Raw genomic sequence first — 13348 nt, forward strand, 5'->3', positions numbered from 1 at the left:
GTTGTATACTTAGACTTCAGGAAGGCCTTCGATACAGTATCCCACCCCATACTGGTGAACAAGTTAAGAGGCTGTGACGTGGATGACTGCACAGTCCGGTGGGTGGCGAATTGACTAAAGGGTTGCACCCAGAGAGTCGTGGTGGATGGGTCGGTATCGACCTGGAAGGGTGTGGGCAGCGGGGTCCCGCAGGGCTCGGTCCTTGGACCGATACTCTTCAATGTCTTCATCAGCGACTTGGACGAGGGAGTGAAGTGTACTCTGTCCAAGTTTGAAGATGACACAAAACTGTGGGGAGAAGTGGACACGCCGGGGGGCAGGGATCAACTACAAGCAGACCTGGACAGGTTGGACAAATGGGCGGAAAACAACAGGATGCAGTTCAACAAGGAGAAATGCAAAGTGCTGCACCTAGGGAGGAAAAATGTCCGGCATACCTACTGCCAAGGAAATGACCTGCTGGGTGGCACAAAGGTGGAAAGGGATCTTGGAGTCCTAGTGGACTCCAAGATGAACATGAGTCGGCAGTGTGACGAAGCCATCAGAAAAGCTAATGGCACTTTATCATGCATCAGCAGATGCATGACGAGCAGATCCAAGGAGGTGATAGTTCCCCTCTATCGGGCGCTGGTCAGACCGCAGTTGGAGTACTGCGTGCAATTCTGGGCACCGCAGTTCAAGAGGGATGTGGATAACCTGGAGAGGATCCAGAGAAGGGCCACTTGTATGGTTAAGGGCCTGCAGGCCAAGCCCTACGAGGAGAGACTAGAGAACCTGGACCTTTTCAGCCTCCGCAAGACAAGATTGAGAGGTGACCTTGTGGCTGCCTATAAGTTCATCACGGGGGCACAAAAGGGGATTGGTGAGGTTTTATTCACCAAGGTGCCCCCGGGGGTTACAAGAAATAATGGCCACAAGATAGCAGAGAGCAGATTTAGACTAGCATCCGGTCACGCTGCCCTGGGCCTCTTCTCACACTTCCTCTGCTGCTGGGTGATGGAGCCGCAGCCCAGACCCACTCAAGCCACCTCTCTCCTGCTTTATGCAGGGTTCCTTGAACTTGTGGGGGCTCAGGGCCTATAGGATTGAACCCTCAAGAGGGAACTCAGCCTGGTTCCTCCTTCTTCATCATTTCTTAATCTGACTTCTTCAGCCTGGCCACATAACCTTGCTCTCCACCGCCTGGTCTGCACTCGCCTGCCCTCCGCAGCTCAGCTGGGATGAAGGAGGCTCTCGGACCCCTCCTGCTCTCCCTCCTTCTGCTCGTCCAAGCTGGAGGTGAGTGACAAGGGGCTGCTCTTTCCCGGGTGCAGCCCGGGGCAAACTCAGGCATGGGAGGTGGGGGGGTCTTTGGAGCAGAGACTGTCTTTGGGAGCCGTGTTTGTGCCGTGCTTTGCAGAGGGGAGCACTGGGCTAGGATGAGGGATATCGAAAAGCAGCAGGAGCTTCCAGGGAGATGCATCTTTTCTACTTGTTCTGTAGAAAATGCAAGACACGGCTTGCCTCTAAGTGCCCTTTGCACCCGAGAGAAGTGTGCATCAGCCTGTATTTCTCTCAGGAGCTGAGGAGTCTGTGAACCCTCCTCTCCCCCTTGCCCTTCTGAACCCCCAGGTTGTCAAGAAATAAAAGTGATGGCTGCTGTTGGGGACACGGTTCAGCTGCAGCCCAAGACATGGCCGTCGTCCTGGGTGGCAATCAACTGGATAATGGAACTACCAAAGCACCACTGGATCCTCAGACACGATCAGAAAGGCACCTTGGCCAATTCATTACAGCCCTTTGCTGACAGAGTCTCTTTCCACCCTGGGAATCTCTCGCTGCAGATTAACTCGTTCACGGAGAAAGAATGTGGTCTCTACTCCATGGACCTGACACTGAGGAATGGCTCTAATGTCACCAGTTACTTTCGTCTGTCTGTGCTTGGTGAGTCTGGGGGTGCCTCTTTCCCCCCCGAGCTCACCCCTGGGGCCCCCGGACCCGCAGAGCTGGGAGCACCATTTCCCCAGCACTGGGGCAGTCCCCCTGGGTGGACTGTCCCATAACCAGGGACGCTGACTGGTCTGCCTGGAAGTAGGGAGACTCATTGCAGGTCTACACCCTCTCCCAGCCACCCAAGGGCAACACTCAAGCATGTCCTGCCTCCCCCTCCCCCTGCACACGCCAAGCCCAGATAGATGCAGCAAAGCCGTGCGCCAGAGCAGTGGCGTGGGGGCGCCCTTGGCACGGCCTCGCCGCCTCCTTCCCGGGCTGGTCCATGCGGGGGGAGCAGGAGCAGGTTGTGCTGGAGCACGGTGCCATGGGGCATGATGGGAAAAAGCATAGATGTGGCCCGAAATCCCTGCAGGTGCCTGGTTCCTGGTGGGTCGGGAAAGTCTGGAGCCTGGGACTGTGCGAGCACAGGGTCCTCTGCTGCGTCTGCAGGGAAAAACTGCCCCCAAAACTATGTTGTGGGGGAGTTCCCAGCCCCCGGGGATCTGCCTGCCAGGTCTCTCCGGAGCTGGTTCCCAGGGAAATGAACAGGAGACCAGCTCTGCCCCAGCCCTGCCTGCCTCGCCCTCCCCGTGCTCTGCACTCCTGTTACTTGGGCCCCTTTTGTGGAAGTGCCGTATGCTGGGGCATCCCCTTGGCTAAGCCAGGGACCCCCAGGGCTGTGTTGGACTGGACCTGGGTGAAAAGTTTCCATCAGATTTGTGTTTTGACTGAAAGCCGAGATTAAACTTTTCACTAGAATTTTCCAAATTCTTTGCAAAAAAAACCATGTTTTTTTTCCACTTCTTAAAAACTGAAAGAACATCGACGATGATGGTGGTGGTGGTGATTAAGGTGGTGGTGGTGGTGATGATAATGATGATGGTGGTAGTGGTAGTGATGATGGTGATGGTGGTGGTGGTGATGATGGCGATTATTATTATTATTGGTTCGTTTTGCCTTTTGAGATGAAAACTTTACATCTTTTGACTCCTGAATTCCAGAAATAACCCATTGCTGAGTTTCTGACTTTTCTACCACAGGTGATATTCTTTTCTGCTGGCTGCTTCCAAATAAATAGGTTTTGGTTGATTGTTTTCATCAACATGTTGCTTCTGAAAATCAGAAACCTCTAGGTTTATTTTTCTCTCCATTTTTGACCATTTTTTGGGTTGATCAGAGCTTCTAAAATGCCAAGAACAGTAGGAAATGGCCTTGGGTTCATTCAGCTCTTTACTTATCTTAAAATTTAGAACTTGAAAAACCACTGCCTGCTTCTTTCCATGTGTTTGCTTTCTCTGTGAAATGTGGAACCTTCTTTCCTGTAAACCCCAGTCTCGTGGCAGGTGGAGCTCTCTGGAGCTAGGCTCTGTTATCTGCAGATTACCACAGACCAAGAAGAAAAAGCAAGGTAGCTGTGGCTTTATTTCCTTGCTTGTGTTCCCGCTACCAGCCCCTCGCCAATCCTTTGCTTAGCCCTGCCAGCTCTTTGCCGATCCAAACTTGGATAACCACCATAGGGTCTGATTATTCTGTGCTCACCCTCTGGCTCCATTGCTCGCTGCCAAGAAGATGGGAGCCCTACCACCTGCCCTTCTCTGACTGCTACTTTTCCAGGCTAAAGGTAAGTAGCACTTCATCACAAAGTAAAATATCAGGAAACTGGGGCCAGTTGTCTGCTAGGACCTAGGCCCCGGTTGCAGGATAGGGATGGCCGTGCTGTGTTGTGAAGAGAAGCAGCTCCGGGGTGGCGCAGGGATGCTATCATCATGTGGACCAGGTGACACCTGAGATGCATGCACTTCTGCAAGAACAGAGTCAAGCAAGGTAGGGAGGGAAACCCTAGAGAAGGAAGTCACTGCCATTATCATATTAAATCGCTTCAGAATTCATCTTAATCACTCGGGCATTTCCCTCGAAGTCCTGGGCTCCCACACTGAACGTCTCTCCCATGCTGTGGCAGCATCTGAACCTCCAGAGAGGAGGAGGATGGTAAGAGTGGGTTGATTGCTATTACTGCAGCCTTGTTGGTCTAGGCCCATCCATGGTCCCCGGTGTCCTGCTGGCTCAATGCAGATTTCAGGGCTGCGTGATGTCTGTCTGGACCCAGAAAGAGCTTGCCCAGACCCCCGTTTCTGATAGCTCCATAGCAGTGGGGGGGTGCTGGGTCTCTTAAAACTTCCTGACCAAGAGAGTGCCAATAAGGCCCATGGAAGAGGCATTGCAGGGAAGGTCCCTCAGGGTTGCTCGCGTGCCATGGGTGCCAAGGGCAATATTCCCCTTTACATCACGGTGCAGCTGCAGGCACAGGGTGTGCATCTCCATCCTCTATGTCCCCACCCCACCACCTCCACCCCTGTCTCTGTGCCATTATTTCCTGCTAAAGTGGTGACATAACCGGTGTGAGGTTTTTTCCTCTGCAGCTTTACACGTCTCTCAGTGCTGCTGTGAGCGCTTTGCTCCCTGTACGACCACTCCCCAACCACAGAGGAGAAGGAGCGTGAGGCACGAAGCATGCAGCCACTGCGTTTGTGCTCTCTGCAGCACAGATCATGCTTCTCATCATACGGCAAGCTCCCATCCTACCGGGGCAGGAGTAGAGGCTTCCCTCCCCACGCCCCAAGAAGGCGCTGTACGTCAGACCCATCCTCACTTGCAACTACATCACTTGGGTTCACTCAGCTCTGCTTCAGTACTTGATGCCTTCCCTGTTCATTGCAAGGGTGTCTGTGTGGGTCAGTCTCACTGGGAACAATTCTGCTTTCTAGTAATGACCTCCCTGTTGGATGCACCCGTGGGCACTCAGAGCCTGCAGGATGGAGCCCTTCATGGGGAAATCAGCCTGGTTCCTCCTTACTCATATCTTTGTTTGACTTCTTCCAGCCTCACTCCCCGCTGCTTGCTCGCCCTTCAGACACCGGCCACAATGGAGGAAGTCCTCTGTCCCTTTCTGCTGTGCCTCCTCCTGCATTTCCAAGCTCAGGGTAAGTGAGAAGGGGTTGCATTTACCCCGGGTGCAGCCTGGAGAGGATATAGAACCACAGAAAATGAGGGTTGGTAGGGTCCTTAGGAGCTCATTGAGTCCAACCCCCTGCTCAAGGCAGGACCAGCCACAGCTATATCATCCCAGCCAAGGCTTTGTGTAGCTGGGCCTTAAAAACCTCCAAGGATGGAGATGGCTCCACTTCTCTAGGTAACCCATTCTAAGTTTCCCTAGGGTGAACACAGGCTGCTGGTTTCTGCAAGGCAGGAACAGTCCCTGGTCTTGCCGTGGGGCCATTTGTTCCAGCGCTGCCCCAGCTCGGGAGCTCCTGGGAGCTGCAGCCACATGAGCACTTACACCGGTATTAGCACTCTCCCTTGTACTAACAGGTGAGAAAATAACACCGAGCACTGCACAGAAACACAAGGCAGAAAGCCTACAAATAGCCTAGTGGACTCAGATGCATTTGCTTCTTGTTTCCTGATGGTTTCTGTTCTGAATGTCTCCTGGACCTTGGTCGGAGAGGATTCTGGTCTTCACATGCATTTGAAACTGGAAATTGTGGGGGGTGGAGGGGTGGTCTTTTTATTTTGGAAAGAAGCTTTTGCAGCTTTGGAAATCGCTGTGAGGGAGGAGTTTGCAGGTGGGGGCTGCTGCTTCGGTCCAGGCGGTGCATGGGGGCTCGCACAGAGTTTAGTGCCTCAGAAGGTTAAAAACCCCTCATACATGCCACTGAGCAGCAACACGGGGCCTGAGCTGGGTGATTTCATTTGAATTGGGTTGTGCTCCTTGGAGCTACCTGCAATTTGCTCATCACAGGCTGTCTCAGCCCCGACAGGGGTTTGCACGTATCCAGGTCTGGGGGAAGCCTGGATCCACGTGTTTTCAAGGCTGTCAGCCCTGCCTTGCCCCTGGCTCTCAGTTCCCTTGAAGCCAGACAGGGAAGTACAACTACTTTACCCTACCTTTCCCACATGGGCTTAGGAGTGTGTTAACCCCCTGCTGTCTCCTGCTCCCAGTCTTTTCTGAAGCACTAGCTTGTAAAGAAAAGGAAGTGGCTGCAGTTACTGAGGAAAACATGCCGTTAGTGCCAGAGAATCAACTGTCTGGTTGGGAAGAAATAACCTGGAGAGTGAGACTCAGCTCTAGAAAGATGTATTCGATTGTGACATTTTCTAGTAGTGACAGTGTCGTGGACATCAACACAGCCTCCCCGTTAGGCAGGAGAATCGCCTTCCATCCCGGGAATCTCTCGCTCCAGATTAAGCTGGTTAAGAAGTCGGACAGCGGTGTCTATTCCATGGATGCAATATCTGCATCTGGCAGGCTCGATACCACCTGCTTCCACGTGCCTGTGTTTGGTAAGTATCTGGGCCCTGCTTCCCCCCAGTCTCACCCCCTCGGGAGCACCTACCACCGTCAGTCCCTCGCCAGAACTTCTCCTTGCAGACCAAGTCCGGCAACCCAACCTCACAGCACTCTCTGCTCACTCAGAGCTTGGAAAGTGCAACGTGACCCTGTCCTGCCACGTCCCAGCTGCCGACAGAGTCACCTACAGCTGGTCCCGAGGTGCATCCTGGAGCCCAGCCAGAGAGGACCAGCAGCTCCCAGGGCATCAATCCCAGCTGCAGCTGGAGATCACTGCGGGCAGCAACAACACCTTCTATCACTGCAAGGCCAGCAATGCAGCCAGCTGGGGCACGGCCACCATCCATGTCAAACCGCTGTGCAACTTCCCAGCCACAGGTAAATGTCCCTTAGCAGGAACCTGACTAAAGATTGTCCCCATCTGGCCTGAGGGCCCCTTGGAGTCACCACAGAAGCAGAAACACGCTTGCCGTTAGAAGCAAGTTCTTGCCTCGGAAACCCAGAGCACAGTATTTGCTGGAGACTTGCACCTCCCTGCTCCCCAGCTTTGCATGCTCACCTCTTCTAGCTCTTGACCCTCTGTCTGACATGGGAATAACCAGCTCTTGTCTCCTTCCAGGCAGGAACACTGCCTCGTCCACACTCTGGCTGGAGGCTGATTCTGCGGTGACTCTCGGGATCTTCCTGCTCCTCCATAACTTGCAGTCTGGGCCCATACAGGGACAGATTAGTCAAAGGAAAAAGGATTCTGACCCAATCCAGAGGTTGATAGAAATGGATGAAGGACTTGCTGGATTGCTGGAAAGTTTTCAGCTCAGTCTCCCCACCTGGATGGGGTCGGACCCAGAGGGTAGTAATTGATGGAAGTCACTCATCGTGGTGTCCTGTGACCAGTGGGGATCCCTCAGGGCTCTGTCCTTGGACCCATACTGTTCAACATCTTCATTAATGATGTGGACACTGGAGTCAGAAGCGGGCTGGCCAAGTTCGCCAATGACACCAAACTTTGGGGCTAAGCATCCACACCAGAAGACAGGCGGGTGATCCAGGCTGACCTGGACAGGCTCAGCAAGTGGGCGGATGAGAATCTGATGGTGTTAAATGCTGATAAATGCAAGGGTCTCCACCTTGGGAAAAAAACCCCACAGCATCCTTATAGGCTCGGCAGTGCTATGTTGGGTAGCACTATGCAAGAAAGAGACTTGGGGGTCATCATTGACCACAAGATGAACATGAGCCTGCAATGCGATGCTGCAGCTACTAAAGCAACCAAAACGCTGGCTTGCATCCATAGATGCTTCTCAAGCAAATCCCGGGATGTCATTCTCCCCCTGTACTCGGCCTTAGTGAGGCCGCAGCTGGAGTACTGCGTCCAGTTTTGGGCTCCACAATTCAAAAAGGATGTGGAGAAGCTTGAGAGAGTCCAGAGAAGAGCCATGCGCATGATCAGAGGTCAGGGAAGCAGACCCTACAATGACAGGCTGAGAGTCCTGGGGCTCTTTAGCCTGGAAAAGCGCAGTCTCAGGGGTGATCTGATGGCCACCTACAAGTTTATCAGAGGTGACCACCAGTATCTGGGGGAATGTTGGTTCACCAGAGCGCCCCAAGGGATGACGAGGTCAAATGGTCACAAACTACTACAAGATCGTTTCAAGCTGGACATAAGGAAGAATTTCTTTACTGTCCGAGCCCCCAACGTCTGGAACAGCCTGCCACCGGAGGTGGTTCAAGCGCCTTCATTGAACACCTTCAAGATGAAACTGGATGCTTATCTTGCTGGGATCCTATGACCCCAGCTGACTTCCTGCCCTTTGGGCGGGGGGCTGGACTCGATGGTCTTCCGAGGTCCCTTCCAGCCCTAATGTCTATGAAATCTATGAAATATCCTTGTGGGTTAAGCAACCCCTGGGTCTACAGGGTCTGTATACCCTGGATGGTACAGGTCCCAGACACAGACCTGAGTCTGGGTGGTGGCAGCAGTACCCCAGGCTTGCAGGTGTGCTCCTGGATGGGGGTCATGCACCACAGGATGCACTCAAAGCTTGGTTTTTGGTGGGGTGCAGTGAGGCGGGCAACTTAGCACAGGAGCACCCCCTATTGGCCCGCCGCAAATGGTGCTAGAGGCGGGAACCCACAGCCTGCAGTCTAGAAGGCATAATGTGGGGAAGGAAGTAAGGACACTGAAAACCCTTGAGCAAATTAATCTTTAATTGGGCATCGGGTCAAGTGGATAGAGTAAATAGCTAGGATGGCTGACAAATATGTCCTTGGATGACCTGGATGATGTGGTGAAGGAAGCAAAGGGGAGAGGCCTCCAAGTAAGAAAGGGGCAAAAGAAAGAGGACCCGATTAAAACCCTGTGGGACAATGATAATGCCAAGGAATCTCCCCCTCTCCTCAGCCCAGTGATGACTGAGGACCCCGAGGTGTGATCCCACTCTGAAACCTATGATTTCAAGCTCCAGAAATACAAGCTGGAGCTAGAAGTTCAAGGGGCACAGCGACAAGCCGAGATCAAGCTACACAAACCAGAAGCTGAGGAGCTGGAAAGTGAAACTCGGTTTACTGCCCTCATGGATCCTCAGACACGATCAGAACGGCACCTCGGCCAATCCATTTCTGCCCTTTGCTGACAGAGTCTCTTTCCACCCTGGGAATCTCTCACTGCAGATTAACGGAGAAAGAAAGTGGCCTGTACACCATGGACCTGACGCTGGGGGATGGCTCTAATGTCACCAGTTACTTTCGGCTGTTTGTGCTTGGTGAGTTTGGGGGTGCTGCTTCCTTCCCCCCACCCCCCACCCGTGCTCAGCCCCCAGGGCACCCAGCCCCTCTCCCTGCCTCTGACCCACTGCCTTGCTCTAGATCCAGCCTCATCGCTGTCCTACTGCCAGGCCAAGGGGCTCATCCTGCTGCTGGTGCTGGGGGCGCTGATCACCGGGACCATGGCAGTGCACATCATGGCTGGCAAGCAGGAGAAACAGGACTGAACAGGGCCCAGCCCACATGGACCCTGCTTCCCTCTGGGATGGAAAGCCTGGGGGAGGCTGCAGCACAGAGCAGCAGCAGGCTGTGGGTCTGCAGGGTCCATCTCTGAGTGTCAGAGGCCAGTCCCTAATGCGGTACCTAGCACTACAGGCCCATGGGCACCCTGGCACACAGGGTGCCCCCAACAGCTGCCTCTTCCCCTGCCTGTCTCAGACGGCCGGAGCCGACTTGAGGAGGATTGCTGATTACTTGGCCGTCAGGCGGGCTGGTGGATGGAGAGGCGGGACACAGCGTATTGGTTGCAAAATAACTTTTACTTTAAATTTACTTATGCAGCTCATGGTCGCGATGCAGGTGGTAAGGTTGCTTACGTAGTTACAGGTAACAAATTGCTTGCGTGGTTACAGGTAACTGGCGACCAAACGGACCGGCAAGTTTGTAGACAGTAACGAGCATGCAGGATGAAGGATACGTCGGGAACAGGCGGTGACGGGGAGATGTTGGAGGATGGCCAGTCCGCCAGCTTTTCTCTACCGCGCGGCAAAGCCCTCCGTACTCTACCACGTGCTCAGAGCTCTCCCACTTGGGCGGAAGCTGCACGGATTTTTATACGTTTAGAGTAGCCAATAACAGACTGCCAGGTAGGACTAGCTAATGAGGCAGAACGTACCAAATTTGAAAGTAACTGCAGTTATTCAGGGCAGTTCTATTGTGACAGGGGCACTCAACTCATTTGGTTATGACACTGCCCAGAAGGCCCAGCAGACCTCGGGACCCCCTCTGTAGGCAGGGATTGTCTGGACTTATGGGCCCGAAGACACGGGCATTACCAAACATCACTGCCCCAGGGCAACTGCAGCCTCTAAACAAACCTTCCCTCCTCCGTCTCTGAACCCTGTCAGGGGCAATGCTTCCCCCACCCTCACAAGAGCCTTAGGGGCTGCACCACAGCGCTCAGGACATGCTCAGGCATCAGGGTTGCCCATGTCATACTCCCTGCGTGCCAGGCTCTCCACTGGCAGGGCTAGTGCCCAACATCCACCCCCTCCCCCCACCCATAGCATTTCCCCTTTGCAATGAGCCCAGCCCAATCCACCCGCGGCACAGGGGAGCGCCTGGCCAGCCTTGCCCCCTGCCCCTGCACTTCTGTGCCCCCTTGGATGCCTGCCCTGGGCACATGCCCTCCCAGGTGCCTGGCCTGGTCCCTGCTTCTGCACCTCTGCCCAGCCATGACACTGCTGGGCCAGGGGGCTCGCCCTGCTGCTCCTGCAGACACCGGCCCTGGTGCCTATGGGGAGGTTTTACACAGACTTGGACCCAGGAGCAGGGATCCCGCAGGGTGCTGTGTTGGGACCCAGAGGCCTTCAGGCCTGGGTTTTGATCTTTGTGATTAGCTTAAGCTGCATGCTTAACTTGTGGTCAAATCAAGCATCCAGGCAAAGGAGCAGATGGAAAAATACTGTCTCTGTCTTAAAACAAATTGGAGAGTTGGCTAACTAAATTGAATAAATATAGCCTGAGCACAAGAGGAACAGTCAGAGCAAACCTACCTCAACCTAAGAATGAAAAGATGACCTTGGAATAGAGACGCCCAGTTAAAGGTAACCACATTTGGCAAACAGAAGCAGGTGGTATCAAGAGCAATGCCTCAGGGGTCAGTCCTGGAGCCAGTTTTGTTCAATGTCTCCATCACCGACCTGGAGGATGGGATGCAGTGCACCCTCAGAAAGATTGCAGATGACACCAGGCTGGGGAAAGTAGTAGATACGCTGGAGGGTAGGGCTAGGATTCAGAGTGACCTAGACAAATTGGAGGACTGGGCCAAAAGGAGTCCCATGATGTTCAACAAGGACAAGTGCAAAGTCCTGCACTTAGGACGGAGCAATCCCATGTGGCGGTACAGGCTGGGGGCCGACTGGCTGGGCAGAAGCTACACAGAAAAGGACCTGGGGGTGACAGTGGGCAAGAAGACGGGTATGAGCCAGCAGTGTGCTCTTGTTGCCAAGAAAGCTAATGGCATCCTGGGCTGCATTGCTAGGAGTGTTGCCAGCAGGTCATGGAAGTGATTCTTCCCTCTGGTCGGCACTGGGGACGCCACATCTGGAGTCCTGTGTCCAGTTTTGGGCACCCCACTACAGAAAGGACATGGACACACTGGAGAGAGTCCAGCACATGGCAACAAAAATGGTTGTGGGGCTGGGAGACAGGACTTGTGGAGAGAGGCTGCGGGAATTAGGCATATTTAGTCTACAGAAGACAAGACTGAGGCGGGGTTGAATAGCAGACTTCAGCTCCCTGCAGGGGGGTTGCAAAGAGGATGGAGCTGGGCTGTTCTCAGTGGGGGAAGATGACAGAGCAAGGAGCAAAGGGCTCAATCTGCAGCAAGGGAAGTTGAGGTTAGATGTTATGAAGATCTTTCTCATGAGGAGGGTGGTGAAACACCAAGACAGATTACCCAGAAAAGTGGTGCCATCTCCATCCTGGGAGGCTTTTAAGGCCCGGCTAGACAAAGCCTTGGCTGGGATGATCTAGTCGGGGGTGGTCTTCCTTTGAGCAGGGGTTGGACTGGATGTGACCCCCTGAGGTCCCTTCCCACCCTTATTTTCTATGATTCCATGATTGTTAATATGCATTAGCAGGAAGGCTTAGTTGATTTTCTGTATTAAGAAATGCAAGCTATCTGGTATGTAAAGAAAGGGGAGGGCATGTACCCTTCTGAACCTAGTCCTGAAGGATCTGGTCACCGATCTAACATTCATACCACAGATGAAAGAGTTGGGAACCTCGAAAAAGAGCTCATGGACTGGCCATGCAGTGACAACACCTCCGTTCAAACTTGAGGTGGTCAGCATCTTCTCTTGCTTTGCACTAAGTACAGCTCTATAATTATAACCGTTGAAAATGCTTTATTATTCATTTACGGTTGTATCTGACAGGGTTCAATAAACCTGCTTCTAATTTAGGACACCCATGCCTTAATCTCCATACCCGGTACAAGACCCAATATAGTGTCACTGGACACAACAGCTCCCTTCCCACACCGGCACTCCAGACACACGGGGCCCCGCTGTCCCTGCCTCGGGGCAGGTCCAAAGGGGAGCAGGGAGGGCTCATGCTGGATCCAGTGGGATGCAGCGTAGATGCAGGGTGCGCACTGCATCACTGCCCGGCACAGACCCAGGGCCACCAACCTGCAACTGGCACCCACAACCGCTGCCTCCCTGCTCCCAGCTCAGCAGAGATCCTGCCCTGCACCCAGTCGTGTCCGCCTCTGTCCAAGCTGCGCCGCCCGGTACCTCTTGTACCAATCTGCCGAGGGCAGCGGCAATGATCAGGCAGGAAGGCCGCCAGGGAGACGGTCAAGGACCCGGGCAGCTGCCTCCTCCCTTGTGCACTGGGGCCAGCAGAACCCATGCCAGGCTCTCCACTGGCAGGGCCGTTTCCCCAGGGGGTCTCTCCTGCCAGCTCTGAACCAAGGGGTCACCAAGGGGTCTGCTCCAGGCTGGCCTCCGGCCCAGGGGCTGGGGTGGGAGGTGGGAGCAGGGTGTTCTCTGCCATCCTGGCCGTGGGTCCAATGGAGGGAAGCACATTGGAAGCAAGACCTCCCTATACCAGAGCAGGAGACCTGAGGGGCTGGCAGCTCACAGGGTGGGGGAGGAGCAGGGGAGACTCTTCCTGGGACATGGGTTTGCGGGGCTCCGAGTCCCAGTGCCAGAATCCAGTCCAGTCCAGAGGATTTACACAGGCTTGGACCCAGGAGCAGGGACCCTGCAGGGTGCTGTGTTGGGACCCATGGGCCTTCAGGCCTGGGTTTTGACTTTTGTCAGCGTGTCATGGCTGGCAAGAGGCTGAAACAGGACTGAGTGGAGTCCAGCTCACACCAGCTCTGCTCACTCTGGGAGGGAAGGACTGGGCGAGGCTGCAGCACGGAGGAGAAACAGCTGGTGGGTCTGCAGGGGTCTAAGTCCCAGTGCCGAAGGCCAGTCCCTGATGCAGCGCCCTGGCACTGCAGGCCCATGGGCACCCTGGAGCAGAGGGTCC

At 54.3% G+C, this 13348-nt stretch overlaps 1 protein-coding gene across 1 annotated transcript; it reads left to right on the forward strand.

The window, feature by feature from the left end:
* The first annotated feature begins 5887 nt into the window (after positions 1–5887).
* Positions 5888–12265, forward strand: LOC132245930 (natural killer cell receptor 2B4-like). Its single transcript, XM_059719403.1, has 4 exons — positions 5888–6312; positions 6401–6697; positions 6939–9081; positions 9185–12265. Exons 1-3 carry the CDS (start codon positions 6030–6032, stop codon positions 7178–7180), a joined length of 822 nt encoding a protein of 273 aa, XP_059575386.1. The 5' UTR covers positions 5888–6029; the 3' UTR covers positions 7181–9081; positions 9185–12265.
* Positions 12266–13348: the final 1083 nt, after the last annotated feature.

This window comes from Alligator mississippiensis, chromosome 15 (genome assembly GCF_030867095.1).
Source record: "Alligator mississippiensis isolate rAllMis1 chromosome 15, rAllMis1, whole genome shotgun sequence".
In the NCBI taxonomy this organism is placed as follows: Eukaryota; Metazoa; Chordata; order Crocodylia; family Alligatoridae; genus Alligator; species Alligator mississippiensis.